The following is a 20,213-nucleotide window of genomic DNA, read 5'->3' as shown; positions in this document are numbered from 1 at the left end:
ACAAGGTTCGTAACCAGGATTTTTTTAAGGGGGAGGGGTTATCTGGGAAAACCAGATGATCAGAAATCCTAACACCATTAAGCCTTGTTTCCATGATATGACAAAATCCCAAAATGCAGACCAAGGCAGAAACTTATTTTATTATAAAAAATAAACTAAACGTAACGTTTCAACCTTCTAGCAAGGTCTTCTTCAGACTCTGCACCAAGTACAAATGTGACAAGGTACAAAACAGGATATATATATACACAAAAATTACTCCCCTCCAGACTATTAGAAAGTTGTTCTGGAACATTCTAGCAGGTGGCTTTCCCTTGTCAACTGTACTTTCACATGAAAGGCTAAACATGTTCTTCCATCTGGAATGTAGATTTCACTCTTTATCTCACGCTCTTTTTCCTTCCTTCTTCTCTCCTCTTTCTCTCTTGTCCTTTCCACTCTTTCTAACACCTTCTTCCATCCTTTGTTTATCTTCAGTCCCCCATTCCAGTTCATTGTGTCTTCCTCACCTTTCTTCTCTATTTCCTTGGCCTCCTTCCATTTTCTCACTAGTATTCTCTTCTCCCTTCCTATCTGCTTAGCCTCATCCCACTCAGAAATGCTGTGAGGATGATTGAATTAGGTTATTTTGCGTTGCTATTCTGCCAAGTTCGTCTAATCGTGAGCCATGATATAATGAAATTGATGAAGGACCACACATACAAAGAACACCAATGTCCTGGCTGGGATTCGAACCCGGAACCCCTGCGGTCGTAGCGCGCTGAGATAACAAATCCACCAGGGTGGTCGGCGAAATTAATGTTGGAGTATTAGATGTGACCACCAATGCTACGGTAATATTAGAGCTAGACAGACACAAAGACTGTCACACGGTGTATAGCTTCATGTTTTTTGTTTACGTTCAGTTTTCATAAGTATTTCAATGGTACCGGTTCCACAAATTAACAATGTTTTCAAATTTCCTTTAATTTTCTTATACCAGCATCACTGAACAGCCATGATAATTCTATATTTAGAAAATAATATATATTTGTGAATTAAATGTTACGTATTAGGGTTGATTAATAAAATAAAGATCATGTGTAAATGTGAGTTAACAAGGAAGAATGGACAATTTCGCAACATGACTGCAGTTCAACAATGTCGGGTCAGGGATTAAAAAGAATCGATTGTCCTGACTAAGTCATGACGTCAGGTAGCCTTGCATCAGTGGTAATAAAACTAAAAATATCCAATATTGCAGACTCCAGACTTCTGGCCTCCCTACACAACAAACACATTCATTTATGCAAGGATGAAATGGAAATTTTTACAAATTTGAAAAATTGTCGATGTAGGTTCACAATTAAATATTTCGTAGTTCGAGGAGGGAGGCCATGGCCTTCATGGCCCCTCCCCTGGGTACGGGCCTGCCACTGAGTCATGTGCCTTCACTGAGATCGAACCCAGGACGCTTTGATTGCAAGGCGACAGCGTTATAGACTGTAGGAGCCGATAAAACAACATTGGTCTTTTTATCAAAATTAATTTTTGAGCGCCCATTAATTCAGGGATTTATGAAAGAATGGTTGTTATACATGTAATGAAATATTTTCGACATGATGTAGCCTATACAAACACTCTTGAATGTGAACAGTGTGTGATATATATTCATATCTTAATGTTATTACCTGTAGGATTCAACATTTCAGTATAAATCCATGTCTGTATATTTATTTCTTAAAAACTAATTTAATATACGATCAGCTTATATTTCAAACAACTTTAAGATTGATCAAAATAACAAACTACACAACATTAAATAGAATTCCCGACAATGACAAATGCTTATTTTTACACCAGTGTACTTGAAAGTTTAAGTTAAAAGCACAAGTTCCTAAGTCACTATAGGCCGACTTCAGTGGTGGAGTGGTTAGCACAGCGCGCTACCACGCCGGGGGTCGAATTCCGGCCTAGTGGATGATCTTCGTGGGTGTCCCTTCATCAATTTCATCATATCATCACTCATCCTCATCTTAGCGATTAGTCAAAAGTGGGAGAAAAGCAAGCACAATAAATCAAATCAAGTCACTATGATGTATCGCACCGTGACGTGCGGTCCAAGGCGTCAGGCTTTGGGCTCGGGATACGGGACGCACGCTGGTTCGAGTCAGGAAATTGGGGAACAAAGAATGAGTAGCTTAACCCGGCCATGGAAGCTTACAAGAATGTCCGGGGGTTCGTCGTGCTGACCATAGGTAGGTAGGCCCTGGCTCTCGCCCGCACGGGCTGACGGGCTGTTGCGCCACGGGTCACTTTAATATTGAAAGCAGAAAATATTTCCTATCTTAATAATTGTAATATTTGTATTCAAACTCCTCATATGCGTAGGTAAAAATTCACAACTCATGTACGAGTTTCTGCATATTCGGAACATGTTATCGGGGTTGTATCCGCGGGGAAAAGCTAATGTAATGGTGCAGAATTCTAAAGTCGTTTCAAGATATAGCTGAAGATGACATAAGTCTTTAGAGCTCAAGTTAACCTTCAACAACTCATCGAATGCAAAGTCCTCATTCTAATGTTAAACACGACGAAATCTCATTAACAACACATCGACTCTTGCAACACCAACTGCTGTACTTTTCATGGGAACCAAGCGTGGGGACTACCCAGATCAGCTGATACAATCCTTTGCAACAATATTGCGATTGAAGGACGAATCCAGTCCGATGGGCCTTACGCTTTACTTTCCCCTGAAAACCCACGGGTGCTTGGATCTGTGGTAACATATCCCACAATCTTCCCACGTTTCCACAGCAAGAACTGCACCGGCAAAATGATAAAACGCCTTTTCTTTGTCTTAATGGTCTTGCGTCACAGGCCGAAGCATTGAGTTATTTATTGCACCGAAATTCAAGAAAATTCTGCATTGTGCTTCTAACGAAAGCCACTCATTGTTAGGTTATTCCGTAACACGTGCTTCCCGCCATCTCTTGTTGTCTTGTGAACTAGGTCTTGTTAAACAAAATGATCGTTTTATCATCCTCATCACCGTTCCGCTTGAAATACACATATGATGAAACAAAACAGCAGCGTTACGTTGCTTTTACTGGTTTTATCGCTAGATGTCAGCGTGGATGAGAGTTTTTGATGACGTCAGGAACATTTTACAGGATATTCCGGAAAAAACGCGCCAGATCAAAAAGCAGAGAAAAGATAAGTTGAGGGTTGCTTCTCATATAATTTCCCGACCAATTATATCACAGTGAAGACGAAGAAATATGGAAAAAGCTCTCTAAGCGTGATCACGTGTTCTGCTAGCGTGTCACTACAAACCTTCGTGTTACTTGAGAGATATTATTAAAATATAATTATACAGCGTGTCCGAAAAGTAACTGTGCAGTGGAAATGATGAAGTGAATTTGAAGTTGTACTTACGGCAGTGCAGTTTTCTCTACAGGAGATGCTGGAAATGTTCTCCTCCGACTTGAAGACATGCCTGCACACGACGCTGCATATTGTTAGATACTTTATGGAGGGTTGCTGGAGTTATCTGTCCAATGTGCTGGGTAATGGCTCTCTGCAGCTCTGCCAGTGTCTGAGGATACTTTTCGTATACCTGTCCCTTGAGTGAGCCCCACAGAAAAACGTGTGATAAATTGGAGACATTGCACTGGAGTGAGACTAGTATGATGATGTGAGTCCCAGACAGGGGCGGCGCCAGGGGGCGCGAGGGGGTAATTGCGCACCCCTTAATTTTCTTCCGCACCCCTTCAGCACCCCCTACGTTCAACTAAAAACACGAACCCTTAGAGTGTCATATTATGTCATGTCGTCATATTGAGCGCCGAATGTTAAGTACTGAAGTAAGACCGTTATTATTGCAACAGGCAAGCACTGAAAGAGATGCCGATACACATACTTTCCTGTACTGGCGGCAGCCTCTATAAAGAGCAGCGGCCGATTTTAATTTCGTCAGCATTGTTGTTATGAATATTTCTTCGTTTGTTTCTTCAAGTGGTCTGTTTGGTTTTCGATAATTGCCTATAGCTTCATGTGAGTTGTTCATTTTCCTCCTGCTTGTTCTTCCTCGCACTGAAACAAAAATTTCAGCTGCTTTCAAAGGTAAGGTATCGGGAAATTTGTAGTTAATGCGAGTTGTAACGTGAAGGGTGCTTTTCTTGTTAACACGTTCTATGTATTTGTTCCACGTAACATGTCTAGTAAACGTACCATTTCAGGCTTTTTTTAAAAAAAAACCTGTTAGGAAGATGCCAATGTTCACGAAGAAATTTTACAGTTCGTTGTTGGGGATAGTGCGGCAGAAGGGATTTTAACGAAGACGAAGTTGCTGTGAACTTCGCGTTTTGTCCTGAAGTAGCAGACGGAAGGTACTATGTATTTTGTAGTACCTCCATTGGTTACATTGAAAAGGTTCAAAAATTGTTTTTAACGACAAGGGTAATTTCATTTTGTATTTCACTACATAGTTCAATAAGACTGTAACCTGTATCTGAATGTTTGCACTGTATGACTATCTTGGAGTATAAGACTTAATACATATCATCATGGACGTCCAGGGGAAGGGCAAGGGGGCACAGTCTCCCTGGAAAATGGATGTCAATCTAAAGTTATATACTTCACACATATGATTTCATTTCAGTCAGTAATTTATGTTAATCAGAGGCGGCGATTAGGGATGTAGTTGCTCCCTGCTTTTTGCTATTTTTGCCCCCACACTATGCTAAACCTTATCTACCAAGGGAAAGTAAACTGTCCTTGCAACCCTTCCCCAGTTTTGAAAGGTTGCATGTGTGTTTCATGTTTTCTTTATTTTCAGCATCGCACCCCCTAAATTTCTTTCCTTGCCCCCTCAGCACCCCTAGATGATTAATCCTGGCGCCGCCGCTGGTCCCAGATGGCGTTACTGAGGACACGATCTTTATTTTCTCACTGCACTGCACAGTTACTTTTCGGACACCCGGTGTGTATATATATATATATATATATATATATATATATATATATATATATATATATATATAAATATATATAGGTATATATAAACTTTAGCATAGGCATGCGCACAGGGGGGCAAGTTGATACAGTTACGCCTCTAATATTTTCGTGTGAAAGAATAATCTCTAAGATAGTACACGCAAAAACTAAATTGAGGTCAAAAGCTTCATGTACGCGTTTTCAGTGGGTAAAATCTTGCTGCATAGGTTTGTGTTAGTGACATAGTGAAGGTGTTTAAAACTCTTGTACAGACTGAACGTACACAAACATTGTAAAAGAGGAGGTAAATGTCTGTTATATCGGAGACACATTTTTTCATTTTTACAGAAGAAACTACTTACGGAAATGAGTTTCTGTAGCATTTTGAAAGTTCGTGGAGGTATTTTCTCACCGTAGAATCCTGCACAACAAGAAATAAGCACTTTTGATATAATAAACTTGCATTTTGTGCAAAGCGACAACATTATACCGTTGTTTCCATTATGTACCTGCAGATGGCGCGAGCGTCGAAAATCACGCGGTCTCGCCAGTGTTTCCAAACGTGCCCTTTTTTTTTTACGAGATTTTTTTTTACTATGCTTACCTAACCTAACCCAACTTAACCTAACCTTGCCGGAAATAGTCCGTGGAGCTATCGTGAATGGTTTTTGGGGCTATCCGTCAATGGTTCGTGGGGCTTTCCGTCAATGGTTCGTGGGGCTATCCGTCAATGGTTTTGGGGCTATCCGTCAATGGTTTGTGATGAGATGACATAATAAACACAGCTGTGCGCGCCATATTGTATGTTCCGCAACGTAAAATTTTCGTGTAAAAAGCATAATGGCACCTTCAACTATGTTCCGCAATACATAATTGGTAAGTACGAACCATCCGAAACACAAAATATCCGATTTTAATGTGTATCCTATATAACAGACATTTACCAAAGAGGATATTTTCGTAAGTCCAGAGAAGTTAATTCTACTGTTAAAGAACAGTGTCCATATGCTATCCAATACTTGTTATATATGTGAATTCAATTAGCAGGTGTGTGTGTCTAGTGAAAGTTTTAATTTAATGATTGATTGATTTGGTTTATTTTACTTTGCATTTCTGTCACTTTTTGGTGAAAATGATGTTGAATGGTGATAAGATTAAAGTTTTATTTTACGAAGAGCGGTGAATTTGGTTAAGATTCGGCTTTCCTCTACTTGGTAAATAAATAGGTATGATTTCCATTCCTGTATCAGAGGATTGACAAGTCTTATGTAATTCTGTGTTCGAGAAGTTACTTCTCTTACTTACTCGAGTCCCGGCCTGGGCATGTATGCAGGGCTTTATCCAGAATATTCCATCTGAGGGGATGTAAGTTGGTATTTAGGGGGGTTGAGGGTATATTTGGAGCCAAAATGACCACAAATTGGGCATATGTGAAACATTTTAATGGAGTGTTGAGCAAATTTCGGAAGAGGTATAGTGGTGTGTGGAAATATCACTGCATAGATGTTACTTGTGTGCGCCCGTTCATCAATTTCATTTATTCATCACTCATCCTCAGCGTACTGATTAGCCACAAGTTGCAAGACAAGTGACGCTAAAAAAGCTTGGAACGTTAAAGATTGGTGGATCATACGAGTAGTTTCCGTAAGCTATTCCTTGTATTTGTAACGCAAATTGAACAGCAACAGCTGAATCCACCGACGCGTAATGTAAAGGAAGAAGGAAGTACGCTTAGAAGAATGGACGATAAAAATTATTCCCAACAGTTAAGTAATTACGAAACAAAGCAAACAGCGACGCCAGTTTTGTTACATGTAATTACTTAGAGCCGATGAGAAAACCTGATACAAATGAGAAAATTGCCAAATGTGTTCAGGGCAGGCAGCTGGGCAAGCAGATAACAGAGCGGTTGGCGACAGTTTCAATGGGGCGCGTGCACCACTCGGGCTCAGACCCCGTCCACCACCGATCTCTAGACCATACGAAAGTATGGATCATACCCCTTTAGCGTTTTCCTCATTCTTTCTGGATTTCTTTTTTGAGTTTTTAAGTCCACTTTATGCACGGAAAGGCTAATCGGGACTGGACCTGCTCTTTCAAGTGAGATTTTAACCACTATATGCCCCAACCGGTATCGTACCCGGGACCCCTCGAGTGTCGGGTACCCTATTCTACACCCTCGTATTTTCAATTATTTTTTTCCTAATTGTGAATTTAAAAAAAATGGAGCGCGGAAAGAAGTAGTTACGGCTGTACAGCCGTTTAAAGTTGAGATTTTGTCGTTTCAAATGGTTGAGTCCAAATTTCTCACCGATTCCGGGCTCCGCCCCCTACCGTTATCGCGGCCCCGCCTTTATCTATAGAGTATCTTTTAAAGGCATGTTAGAAATTGGCCGGAGTCACCTGCCCCCCACACAATTTCTCACTGTTTTCCGCATTGACACATGAAGATACCAAAAATGAAGGCTAAAATTAAACCTAAGAAGGTTACTTACCTCTTTTTACCAAGGCCAGGCACTGAATTGTGGGTGGAAGTTCAATTTGTATGTCCAAAAATGAAGTAAGTCCTACGTTGAAAGTCCTTGTTGTCCTTTTCCGCAAAATACCACCCTCCACTCCCTTCCCATCATAAAAATAAGAAGTCGCAAATTATCCCATCCCACAAGTCATTTACTGTAGAATAAACAACCCTTCCCTTTACGGCCTGCAGTTGCCAAAAAGAAATAATTAATTCCAATTTCTGAAGTCGCATAAATGAAATTCAATGTCTGAAATGTCCAACCCGCCAATATATCACACAAATAACATATCGCAATCGCAAATGTTCCTATTGCACAAGTCAATCATAAGAAGAAAAAGAAAAAAATCAGACGTGCGCCTGTGATATAAATCGATCATCCGAAATCTTCAGACTTGCGCCTGTGACATGAATGCATCATTCGCCATCATAAAGTTCTGAAAACCCTTTTTGACGTTACGCAAGGAATTTTAATTTTATAAAAAACGTAAGTTTCGTAGCACGTAGATCTAAAAAATTAACTTCCGTCCTATTTGCAAACGCAGTTTGTTATGAGCAACTAAATATTTTCACGAAAATATTTGAAATGTGCCTGAAATCGAGGGTGTAGAAAAGGGTACCGGAGCCCCCCTCGATTCAGGCAAGTAGCCAGGGGGAGGGCTCGGGGGGCTGAAGCCCTTCCCCGAAATCCTACACATATATCATTTAAAAAGTGTACTATGGCGGTAATTAATTTTACCACCTTAGCATTAGCAGGATTAAACATATTGTACAATAGGTTGCAACTACTGAAAAAAATCAACCCCCTCCGAAATAAAATTCTGGCTACGGGCCTGTCTCGATTACAAAATGACGCAGAGGCCCCATTTTGATGTCGTTTCGTACATATTTCAGTGTTATTGGAAGTTCATGCAGTTAGGTATTAATTTTCTCACTACTGAGAGAGAACAACGATTAATGATAATTCCTATCAAATCGATCTCTCCACCCCTCTTGCAGTGACGCCGACAGAAAAATGAGTGGGAAAATCAGAGGGGGTCTGGGATATTTGCTGTGGAGACAGTTGCGTTTAATATATCCACAAATACCATCAGTTACAAGAATATTTATTTATGCACATTTCCTTGTGTTGTGTGGGTAGCATTTGATTACTTCGGACAGGTCGACCGTCTAGCCCCTCTTTGGTCCCCACGTCTAATGCAGTCACTGCCCTCTCTCGAAAACGTCTCTCTCTCTCTCTCTCTCTCTCTCTCTCTCTCTCTCTCTCTCTCTCTCTCTCTCTCTCGTATTCTGCTTTGCGTATTTTTGTTATTTAGCGTCGCCTTTTCTGCCAATTCTGGCTAATCGTGACAATGATGATGAGTGAACACACAAGGAACACCCATGTCCAAGCCGAGAAACCTAGGGACTTTGCTGGTGAGATTGGTAACAGAGTCGCTTCGATACACACACACAGAGAGAGAGAGAGATAGAGAGAGCGTTTTTTTGTTGTTTTTTTTAAAAAACAAGACAAGAAATTTTGAAAACGGCTTGGCTGGCGTCGACTGCAAGTACAGCGAAGATTTAAATATGGGTTTTTGAGTTATCAGCGCTCCCGGGTGCTGCAGCCTAGCAGAGGCTACGGGAACTGGTTATCTGTCAAGGGCAAAGGTTGCCAATTCTCAAGAGAAAGTGGTGGTTAGTTTCGGCCTTGGACGCTGTTACAGAATTGCCACCTCCGAAAACTTTTTGCAGGTATGTTTTAACTCAGCGTTTTCTGAATTCTCATCTGATTTGTGTAGGTTATGATATTAGCGGTACATAAAACAAATGTGGGCTTTTATAATGGCATGATTTGTTTGTGAAATATGTACCACAGAGAGCGAAAATAAATTGAAGAAGAAAAATAGCGCGATGGTCTAAATATGGACTATGACATGATGTCTAATGCTGAGATCACATTTTCAACAAATATTTTAATGTTTTTCTTAATTTCGATTTTTCCCATTCCGCGTGATATTCATAAATATGAATTTTCTAATGTTTTAGCGATAAATGACTGTTTTTTAATTTTAATTGCTTTTTGTGATATTGCCACTAGTAGCCCATATTTAGACCACAATTTTGAAATACATCATTTTACCATTTTTTGAAAATTGCTCTTTTTTAAAAAACAATGGGACCTTCTATACTTTAGCATGCTATTACATTTAAGTATATGTTTCATAGATATGCATTTTAAAGGCAGGTGCTTGATATATTTTTTTTTTTCCTCCGAAAATGACAAAATAAAAAGGGGGGCCCATATTTAGACCTTTTCCTCTAATAGTTGCTGTAACATACGGCCTGTAAGTCACAGAAAACAATACTTTTTGTTATAAAATAGCTCTACAATTTCACCATTCAAATTACATTAACTCTTTCCAGAAATCTAAAAGAGGGGAGGCGCAATGGCCGAGAGTTTAGATTTTTGTAATGCTTTATTTTCCAAATACTAGTTAAATAATTTTACATGGTGTAGCAGCCAAGAAACAGATATTGGTCATTACTTGTCGTTATTAATTTTAAATTTTAAAATTAAGTTTTGATACTGAAAATCATTGATGATAAAAAATAACTATGACTGAAAATTATACCGGGTGATCCGTTTGAGATGTCAGAAAAGTAAACCTTTACACACAAGAGGTTAATGTACGTATCTCCGAGCAGCTTGTTGTAATATAAGCAGGAAGGATGTAAGTTTCGAATGAGTGGAGGTTTACAGACTTCAGCCGCATGGCGGCGCTAATGTGCATGGTAACAAAGGTCGTGATCACGTCACAACAGCGCACACAGTATGCCGTATGGTATGCGAAATTTTCAAGTATCACATGCATGCTACCGCATGCAGCTCAAGTCAGTAAACCTCCACTCATTCGAAACTCACATCCTTCCTGCTTATATTACAACAAGCTGCTCGGAGATACGTACATTAACCTCTTGTGTATAAAGGTTTACTTTTCTGACATCTCAAACGGATCACCCAGTATATTGTGAGAGGGAATAAATTCACCCTCCCCTGGTTTGTAATGTTTTTAGCAGTGGCCTACGAAAGGGGGGTTACGGGGTTTAACCCCCCCCCCTTGAGCTTGGGAAATATTATGAAAAATGTTGTGAAAAAAATTTTAAATGGCCAATTTATCACAGTCAAAGATCTGGGACAATACTATTACTATTACTACATCTACTACTACTACTAATACTAATAATAATAATTTGAATTATTATTTCCATGGAGCATGGAGAAAAGCACAGCAATCCAAGCACATGCGTCTTTCAGAGTGATGCCTTGAAAATAAGCACAAGTTCTTGAAAGTGAAATATGAGGGTAACTATGATTTAAAAGAGAAATAAAATGTTTTTTATCTCAGTTTTTTTGGGAGGGGCCGGAATAGTAAATGTGGATAGGGCATGGCTTCGTTTTGGAGGGCACGATGCATAATAAAATACTTCGTATTTTTGGAGCTTTTCAGTCTATTAAAATTGTATTCAAAGACAAAAATGGTAATCGGGACTCACTTTAAAAGAGGTTTCGCATTTACACATTTTGATTTTTTAAAGTTCTTAACGGATTTTTATTTGAAAATTTTGATTTTCTCAAAATTTTGGTAGGGGCTGTAGCATCATCGGTAGAGGCATGCATATTTCGTTTTTGACAAAAATAAAACGAAATTTGAAATAACACATTGCAATGTTAATTTTTAAGGTTTCTGAAAGGTGTGAGGTGCATTTTCCTACCCTGTTTTGTCACGAAATGATGCGAAATGAACTGCAAAATGCGAAACAGACTCTTAAACACGACATTTACCGTTTATATACCGACGCGACACTTTCTGAAGTCTGAAGTATCCTGTGTGTTATGCAATTCACGGAAAATTGATTAATTTTGTTGTAAATATTTGAGAAGCAAAAATGGACCCCTTTATACAGGAATAAACATAACATTCTGGTAATGATTTAATGTGCTATTAGAAGGGATATGTTTATTTTGTGTAATAGTGCAGTTTTTAAATCAAATTTGGGATTATATTCACATTTTTAAAACCAAAATGTAATTTTATATACCGCTTTTTCACCGCTATAACAACGAAATTTCGTTTTATTTACAGCTTTTGAACCCGAAATTGACTCTGTTTTTATACTGAAATTTTGCTTTTTTATTTACCAAAAATATGTGCCTCTAACCATCGGCCATGCCTCTACGTACGCCAGTGTTCAACGAACATGTATTTTTTTGTGTGAACAATGAGAATTAACTAATAAAGTTCTTGGTTCGTTGTTAGAGGCTAATGTATAGACAAAGGCTAGGCGGACAAGAATACAGTCACCAGTCCGCCTTCCCATTGTATTGTTTACCGCAGCACGTTTGAATGTCTCTCTTTAAAATGTCTCACCTTGTTGACTAGACAATTATTCAAACGACAAATGTTTTGTTGGTAAGAACAGTGAGACAATCCAGATGTGAATTATCGAGGACATTTATGCCGGGGAAGAAGCCGGAAAAATTCCAACCAATTTCGGGAATCGAATCCGGATCTCCCGCGTGATTGTCAGACGCTCTACCGACCAAACCACCGCAGCTCCTTGGATGAGTTCCATACTTTGATTATTTCAATTTATTTTAATATATTTTCTTGTTTTATGGATTTTCTTCACCCTTAAAATATCTCACCTCGTTGACCAGACAATTATTTCCTAACAAAGAAACAAAAAAATGCTCCCAGTATTTGATAAAAATCGAATGATTAGAAAGTAATTTCATTCTATTGTTTTCATAAATGCTATATTTATGTAGATCTCTACTACATAATAGTAGTAGTGGTATTAGTAGTAATTGAGCTAATTAATTAATTATAAGTATTATTAATTAATTGTGATTATTATTATTTAAGAAAAGTATAATAAATCAAAGGTAATGTGAATTTGGAGAAAGTTTTAGAAATAACCTCCCCCTTGATGAAATCCTGCGTACGCTACTGGTTTTTAGAAATGTAGAACCTGGGAAAGAAAATCCGGAGATTTATTTGTTGAACACTGTAATTGGCAAAATTTTCAACATATTGTGGACAATATGGTTCAAAGCGTCCGGGACGGTCGCATATGTAAAAAGGGGAATGGATAAAAAATCACTAATACGTTTATATTTTTCTCTGTCGTTTCAGTTACTGGCAACTTTCGCCATAGTGACGTCAGAGCAAAAGACATATCGAGCCAACCCGTCATCTCCATCCCCTGTGCCAATCCTGAAGCAGATCAACAGAATCAATGATGATGGTAGCTACACTTTCGGATACGAAGCAGCTGACGGGAGCTTCAAAATCGAGACGCGAGATGTCCTCGGTAACGTGAAGGGCATGTTCGGGTTCATTGACGAAACAGGGGTACTCCGTCGAGTATCATACTCGGCTGGCAACAGCACCGGATTTCAAGCAGACGGGAATCTGGCAAATGGAGCATCCACGACGGCAGCTCCAGATCCCTCAGTGACGGAACCACCATTACTACAAGCAAGAAGACCGGTGGTTATAAGGACACCTTTCGATTTCAGGCCGATCGTCAACTCGCTTCCTCAAACTAGAAGAAGCCGGGCACGACAGCAAGAACCTGTGAACTACGATCTGGATGGCTTCAGTGAAGATGAAGATGAGGACGGTTACGTGGATCCACTGCCTGAAACCACCACTAAGAAGACCGTGAAGAGCCCTGTCGACAATGACATCAGCAAGGAAGATGAAGATTTCCCAACACACACCACTCTCCTGTACGCCAAGAGAGTGCAACCTCTCTTCCAAAGAGCCATCAACACACCTAACCGCTTGGCGAAGTTTCCCGATCAAACAACGGCCGTGTTCCCGTCGAAACCCGATCTGGTTCTCCAGGAAGCCGCGTCGGGAGACGAGGCGCATGTTTTCGCGGGAAGAATCCCCGAGACTCCATTCCGATCCCATTTCTTGCCAGGGAGCCAGCAGGTTCGGTATCAAGGCCAGGCATCTCAGAGCCAAGTCAAGCAGCTCACCCCTGAACAACTGTACGAGCTCCAGCAGATCTTAAGCGGGCAAGGGTACACGGTACAGACCCTTCGCTCTCATTCAGGAAGTCAACAAAGTCAGTCACCACCACCAGCTGCAAGTCCAGTGTACCTCCCCACCCCTCCCCCACAACATTCCTACATCCCTCCTCCCCAGCACACATACATTCCATCTTCACAACACTCATATATCCCCCCTCCACAACAATCTTACATCCCACCCCCGCAACATACCTACATTCCTCCACCACAGCATACCCATACCCCTCCTCCACAACATACATACATTCCTCCTGCTGCACCAGTTCGTAAAATCACATATAGCAGCCGTGTACCGCAATCTCAAATTGTACCCTTATTAAGACGACCAGTTCACCGATTCCAGCATGTGTCTGCACAGCCAGAGTATCCAACTGTCTTAACAACGAGCCAATTCCAGTACCAACCGCAACCGCACCGTTATCAGCCAGTGAACCAGTATCAGCCTCCTCCACAGAAATATCTTCCTCCATCAACCAGATATCTTCCCAGCCCCTTCCAGCAAGCCCTGGTTCAAACTTTGGGCCAGTCGGGTATTCCCCCAGAACTTCTGGATGACCCCTATCAGCAGGAACCTCCTCAGTCGACCCTTCCTGCGGATTACCAGCAAGCTTTGGTACAACGCCAGCTGGTATCAAGCCGACAAGAAGTTCCCAGACTATACCAGCAAGAAGTACCACAGCAGTACCTTGCCCAGCGCATGCTGACTGCATTGGCTCAGCTTCTGCTAGGACAGCAGTACCAACCAGTGGGACAGCAGTACCAACAAGTGGGACAGCAGTACCAACCAGCGGGACAGCAGTACCAACCAGTACAACAGAGGCAGAGGTACTACCTCGCACCTGCTGCTTCTGTAAACCCTGAACCTTCGCAGTTTCAAATTCCATTCAACCCAAGACCAAGGTACATTCCTCAGGCCCCAGTAGCACCATCAAGGCAATACCTAACACCTATTCAACGTCCATCGTACAGTATCCAATCTCAACCAACCCCTTCTTATCTTGTTCAACAACAACCGCCTTTGAGGTACGAACCAAGATTCCAGCAACCAACGCTTCTGCGGTTCGTTCCACAAGATCCTCCAGTTGACACGGCTCCAGTTGCTGGAGTGAGTACCTTTGAGAGTACTCAAGACTTGAGGCCTGTGACGACAACGACTCCAGCCAGTCTCTCGTCTTCAGAGGAAGAGGACGCCGTTTCGCACACCACTACCACAACCGTAAGACCAACAACCCTGCAACCCAGCGGGAGGCTGATCAGGGTCCAGCACTCTTCAGACACTCCGAAACTCCAGCTGCAAGTGAACAACCAGCCAGCAGAATCATCACCAGTTCAAGTTCCTATCCCGCTTTCTGGAAAGTTCCAGGAGTCTGACCAGACGACTTCAAGGGCACCGCAATTCTTCGGCTTCACGCAGCCATTTCGTTCGGTGCAAATCGTTGATCCGAAAACTGACGAACCGCTTTCGTCAATCCAATCACACGCAAGCGCGTTCAGAGGTCAGTTTATGGGAACCGCGCAAATTCAACCATAAGTTATCAAGGAGAAAATGCTACCCAGCCTAGTGCAGATTGAACTATCGCAGTGTGTTTGAGTCCAGAACAATATACGTGAAATTATCCGTGCACTTCCGGTGCAATAGTCAGTGACTGTACTACTTCAGGTTGCGACAGTTATTGAGTAAGATAAACCAACTTAGTCACTGCTTTTTTAAAAGTTATATTGTATCCATAATGACCAGTGTACAATATATAAGTATATAGCTACCTGCTGTTTGTGTACCACACTATGTTCTTTTATCTTTTGCTTAATCGGTGTTTTTAGCAGGGTCTGCAAAAGGACCACAAAGCGCCTTGTACACGATCAATGACTCACGAACAAGTCGTTAAATTGAAAGCTTAAAAGGAAATGACGTCAGAGACCACCTCATTTCTCTTATTGGATGCAAGGTTAGGTCCAAGAATTTATAATTAGGAACGATTCTAAATAACGCCATCCAAGCCTGATTGTTGACCAATCAGAGGAGAGCACATGCTGTTAAAATCGATTATCGAAAAGAAGCATCGAGGTACAGAATGCTATTTATTTCTATTGTGTGATATGGAGAAAGCATTAAAGCAACGTGGGAAGTGTAAACACGTGTTTGTGACTTGCGAGAGAATAAAGAAACATTCTGTATTAATTTCTTTTTCGCAATTATACAAAAGAAGAATGATGAATATTTCTACAGCAGTGAGTAATGTGATTAAAATATATTTGACAACCATCCGTAAAAAACAATATTTTGTGTTGACCTTAAATTGAAATTTAGATAAACACAATAAAAAACAACTATCTGTATACCTGTAGAAATGAGATTTTTATAAAATTATTTTGTTGCGTTCACATTGTTTTTCTGGTGTCTCAGATTACAGACTACGTATTAATACCGAGAAAATACATCATCATACTTCTTTCGAGTTTCTACACGTAATATACCCTACATCTTCCTTTGGATATAAAATTATTATCTTTGTTACGGCTAATCGCTAGTTTATTTATTTCTTTTCGTGCCGTACACACTGCCACGTTTTGGTAAACTGTGAACTTGTTCAATATTTCTTTGATCGTGCACATGTGCAATTTCAGACCATTCAAGATTTGCATTCAACGACTTTCAATTGTCGATTTTAGCGTTTAATTCAACGACTTGTTCGTGATTTATTTGATTGTGTACAGTGGGATCTACTAGTATTGCTCTGCAAATTGTCCATGACTATTTTCATTAATTTTTCTCTTACATCCTATGTGTTTTTAAGCGATGGATTTTTATGTATGCTGATGAAGAAATTGTCAACAGCTTGTTTTGAGTTTTCTTTTAATTCTTGAAGCTCTTATTGGGTCAAATAAAGTGCACGAACATGGTGATGGACAATTTGCACGGCAATACTCATGGATCCCACTGTACAAACAGCTTAGGAGACGAAGCGCCAACGAGTGATGGCACCAGATAAGAATGAGTGGGGAGTCGGGGGGAGCTATTAATCTACTTTTTCCTTGTATAATGCATTGATCGACCCGAGGAACACGAGCGGATAACGACAGCTGCAGCCATGGGCGTCGAACAGGTCCGTCGATCTCCCCCTGGAAATTTGAATTATTCATTTCAACTTATAAAAAAATGTAGAAAGCTTGTTATTTTTATTGTTAACACTAGCTTACGCGAGGGGCTGTCAGGCCAAACAGTGAAAATTTGTACAAAAAATTGAAAATAAATTACATTGTTCACTAGGGTGTTCCAAATATGTTTGTATTATTTTTGTTCATAAAAACACAAATGTAATGTCAATAGGAGGCAAAATGCACTTGGTGGGCGTATCAGGCACCATTTTTGAATGTGTGTGTGTCATTCGACACACTCGTGCCAGTGTCTAATTGACTGGTAATGATGGTAATTCTTGTAACTATTAAAATTAATAAACAACTGCATCTCTTTAAACAAAAAAGCATTAATGAAAGATTATTAATTTTTGGTGAGTTTTAGTGAATGGTAAATATATGTGTGTGACACTCAAGCAATAATTGGTTATTATTTTTATTCATGATGGTAATTTTTGTAATTATTATGTAACTGCACATATATAATCAACAAAGGAAGCAGTGATTCAATAACAACATGGTTTCTTGAATTTTAGTGATCAATAAACCTTTGAGTCCTCCCCCTCCCTAAGGTAAGTAAGTTTCTCCTACGGCACGGGTAAGCTAGGGTTAGTAACAGAAAAAAGTTTACTTAATTAATATATGAACAGAATAACCAAAGTAAAAAGTGCGTTAGATCGAAGAAAAAGTTTAAAAATACAGGAACCAGGTTACGTTTTCATATTTTACAGTTTAAACGAAATATTAAAGATTTCAAGATTCCAAAAATCAGGTTTATGTGAAAGGCCAAACAACATTTTTATGACAAAAATTTACCCCCGACTTTTACAGGTTGTTTTCTTGAACGAAATATGTAAAAGTCAATAAGGAAATAGCAGTTCTACAGTAACTGTATGAACTGTAAGAATAAAATGAAGAAAACAATAAAACAGTTGCGCTGGATATTCGTTCATCTGCTTAATCGAGTGGGAAAATCTCCCCAAGAATACAACAGCAACAACAGTAATCATAATAATAAAGTTGTAATAAAATGGATTCATTTTAATTATTATAATCATAACAATGATAATAATAATTATTATTTCTGCTATTCAAGTTTTATAACTGGCCCCTTTCAAAACTGTTTGGCGACGGCACTTGCTGTAGCAATTATGAGATATATATGCTAACAGAACAACACCGGACCTGCCTAACCTACTCACGTATACATCTAATAGCAGAAATAAACAAAACAACACTATTTCACGTTTATTTATGCTATTAGATGTATACGTGTGTATTTAGGCAGATCAGGTTTGGTGTTTTTAACATATACCTCCAAGCTACTTAGCTGTAGCTATAGCCACACATCTCCTCCACAATCCACCTTATGGCAACAACCGGTAGATGGCACCATTGGTTGAGATTTCAAATAGTTATACAACGACAAAGTAGAGAAGAATAAACCTAAAAAAAATATAACTTTCGCCATTATTACCAGTAATAGTGTTTTGTGTTTCTTCTTGTTCTGGAGTTCCTTGTGAGACAAGTTGTGCTTAACCACTCCACAAAATGAAGTGGAATCATTCAATGTTATGCAATGATTATTACAACTCTTAGAGTAACAGTTCAGAAATAAAGGAAAGAAAATATGCTGCTGTTGCAAACTTTTTCTCTCCCACAACCAGGTTTTGTTAGGAGGTAAGTGAAACCAAAGAAATCGAAGTACAACAGAAGACGACATACAGGGACTTCCTTCAATTAATATTTATACCCCCAACCTAAAAATTTCTCTGCCACTTATTGAACAAGAGTCACGGTGATCTAAGCAATAGGACTTCTGACTGCCACGCGTGAGATCCGGTTTCGAATCCCGGAGTGGGTGAGTTCAGGTGGATTTTTTTTCCATCATGTCCCTGCATGGAACAGCTCTCGGCTTCGCCCAGTCTCTAATAAACGGGTACCCTGGGGCGACCATGGGGGAAGGGGGGGGGGGTTAAGGTGGTCGGAGCGCGGTTGGGTCTGATCGCATCACCTTCACGATGGGCTGAGATTGTGAATGATTGGGCCCGTTCCGAAAGTCGCACGAGCTTAACGCGTTAAACGAGTTATGGTAACTGGCTGTCCCATAAGAGCTTCCGTGCGTTTCGTGAGTTTCATTATGCTGTCTCAAAAGTCGCATTCCGTGCGTCTCGTGAAAGAACGAGATTCACCAAACGCATGAGCCAGGAAGCTGGTTTGTTCAGTGAGAATCGTCAGCTGCTTGCAGACCTCGTGCGTGCATGATGACTTCAAACTGCACTAGTTCGGAAAATGTATCATAATTGTAACAGAGAGCGATATGAAGCAACATGCGCAAGATGAGTGTGCCATAACTGTTCTTACAATGTGATTAAAATGAGTAATAGTGTTCACAGGAGAGTTTATTTCTGCCAGAAGGACATGCCTTCCGCTGGACGCCATGCGGAAAATTTGTATAAACAAAACACTGGGTCTGCGCTTTCGTCTAGAGGGTCCCATAAGTCTGTAAAATAACTGGTCTTACGATTTCGATATGAACTTAAAATTGAATCTGGATTCTACTGTAGAAGTCTAAAAAGAGGGAGAGGATGCGGTTTTTTTTTAAAGACAGAAAGGTGCGTTCGAAAAGTTGGTACCGTAATGTTCTTCAACATTCAGTGGCGGCGACAGGATTAATCATCTAGGGGTGCTGACGGGGTGCAGAATGAAATTTAGGGGGTGCGATGCTGAGAACAAAGAAAAATAAAACATGCATATGTATGTTTTAGCCGCTAAATCAAATACTAAGTAGCGGCTATGGGGTGCCAAAACTGGGGGCAAGGACAGTTTACAAGGACAAAGATTAGCATTAAGATGTCACAGTGTGCGGGGCAAAAGTGGCAAAAAGTGTTGGGAGGGGGGACAACTGCTCCCACGCTCCCTCGCCGCCACCGCAAAAACTAATCAACTTTTAGTAAGCATCTGTGGTAATATTCCAATGAAACACATATACTATCAACTGCTTCATCATAGTTTTATTATAGCACAACAATGACGTGTGTATAAATTTGAAAGGAACAGCTTGTTCAAGGGAGGACAATGACATACATGGGCAACAGGACGATTTCTTCTAGAGAGAGGCAAGAACAGTGGTCTCGCTTCAGTACCTAACGTTCGGTGCTCATGTGACGGCATTACATAAGATAACACTGTACGAATTACTGTTTTCGGTTCAACATAGGTTTTGAAAAAGGGGTGCGGAAGTAAATTAAAGTATGTTCAAGCACGCCTTCGCAGCCCCTTGGCGCCGCCCCTCTCAACATTCCATCCCGATTCCATAGAGAACTAATGAAGCTTTAAAAAAATATGGATGCGGAAATGCGGGATACATCCAGCTGCTAACAGTCACTAAAAGTAAATGCTAAGAGCTCTAAACATGGGCCTCCTAACCTAATCACATATGCATTATTAGAACCAAGTGGAATTGTAGGTTAGGGGCGCCAAGTTTACAGT

The 20,213-nt window shown here is 40.2% G+C and overlaps 1 protein-coding gene across 1 annotated transcript in view; it reads left to right on the top strand.

Moving 5' to 3' along the window:
- Nucleotides 1-17,129, top strand: part of LOC146003731 (uncharacterized) — a 44,969-nt gene extending 27,840 nt beyond the window's left edge. The window contains exon 2 of the mRNA XM_083142125.1: nucleotides 12,679-17,129. Coding sequence (XP_082998251.1) covers nucleotides 12,679-15,117 — 2,439 coding nt within the window. The 3' untranslated portion in view covers nucleotides 15,118-17,129. The remainder of the gene's footprint in view (nucleotides 1-12,678) is intronic.
- The last annotated feature ends 3,084 nt before the right edge of the window (nucleotides 17,130-20,213 follow it).

This window comes from Lepisma saccharinum, chromosome 20 (genome assembly GCF_977018435.1).
Source record: "Lepisma saccharinum chromosome 20, izLepSacc3.1, whole genome shotgun sequence".
NCBI lineage: Eukaryota > Metazoa > Arthropoda > Insecta > Zygentoma > Lepismatidae > Lepisma > Lepisma saccharinum.
The sequence above is the reverse complement of the archived record's forward strand: the minus strand, read 5'-3'. Positions and strand labels throughout refer to the sequence as shown.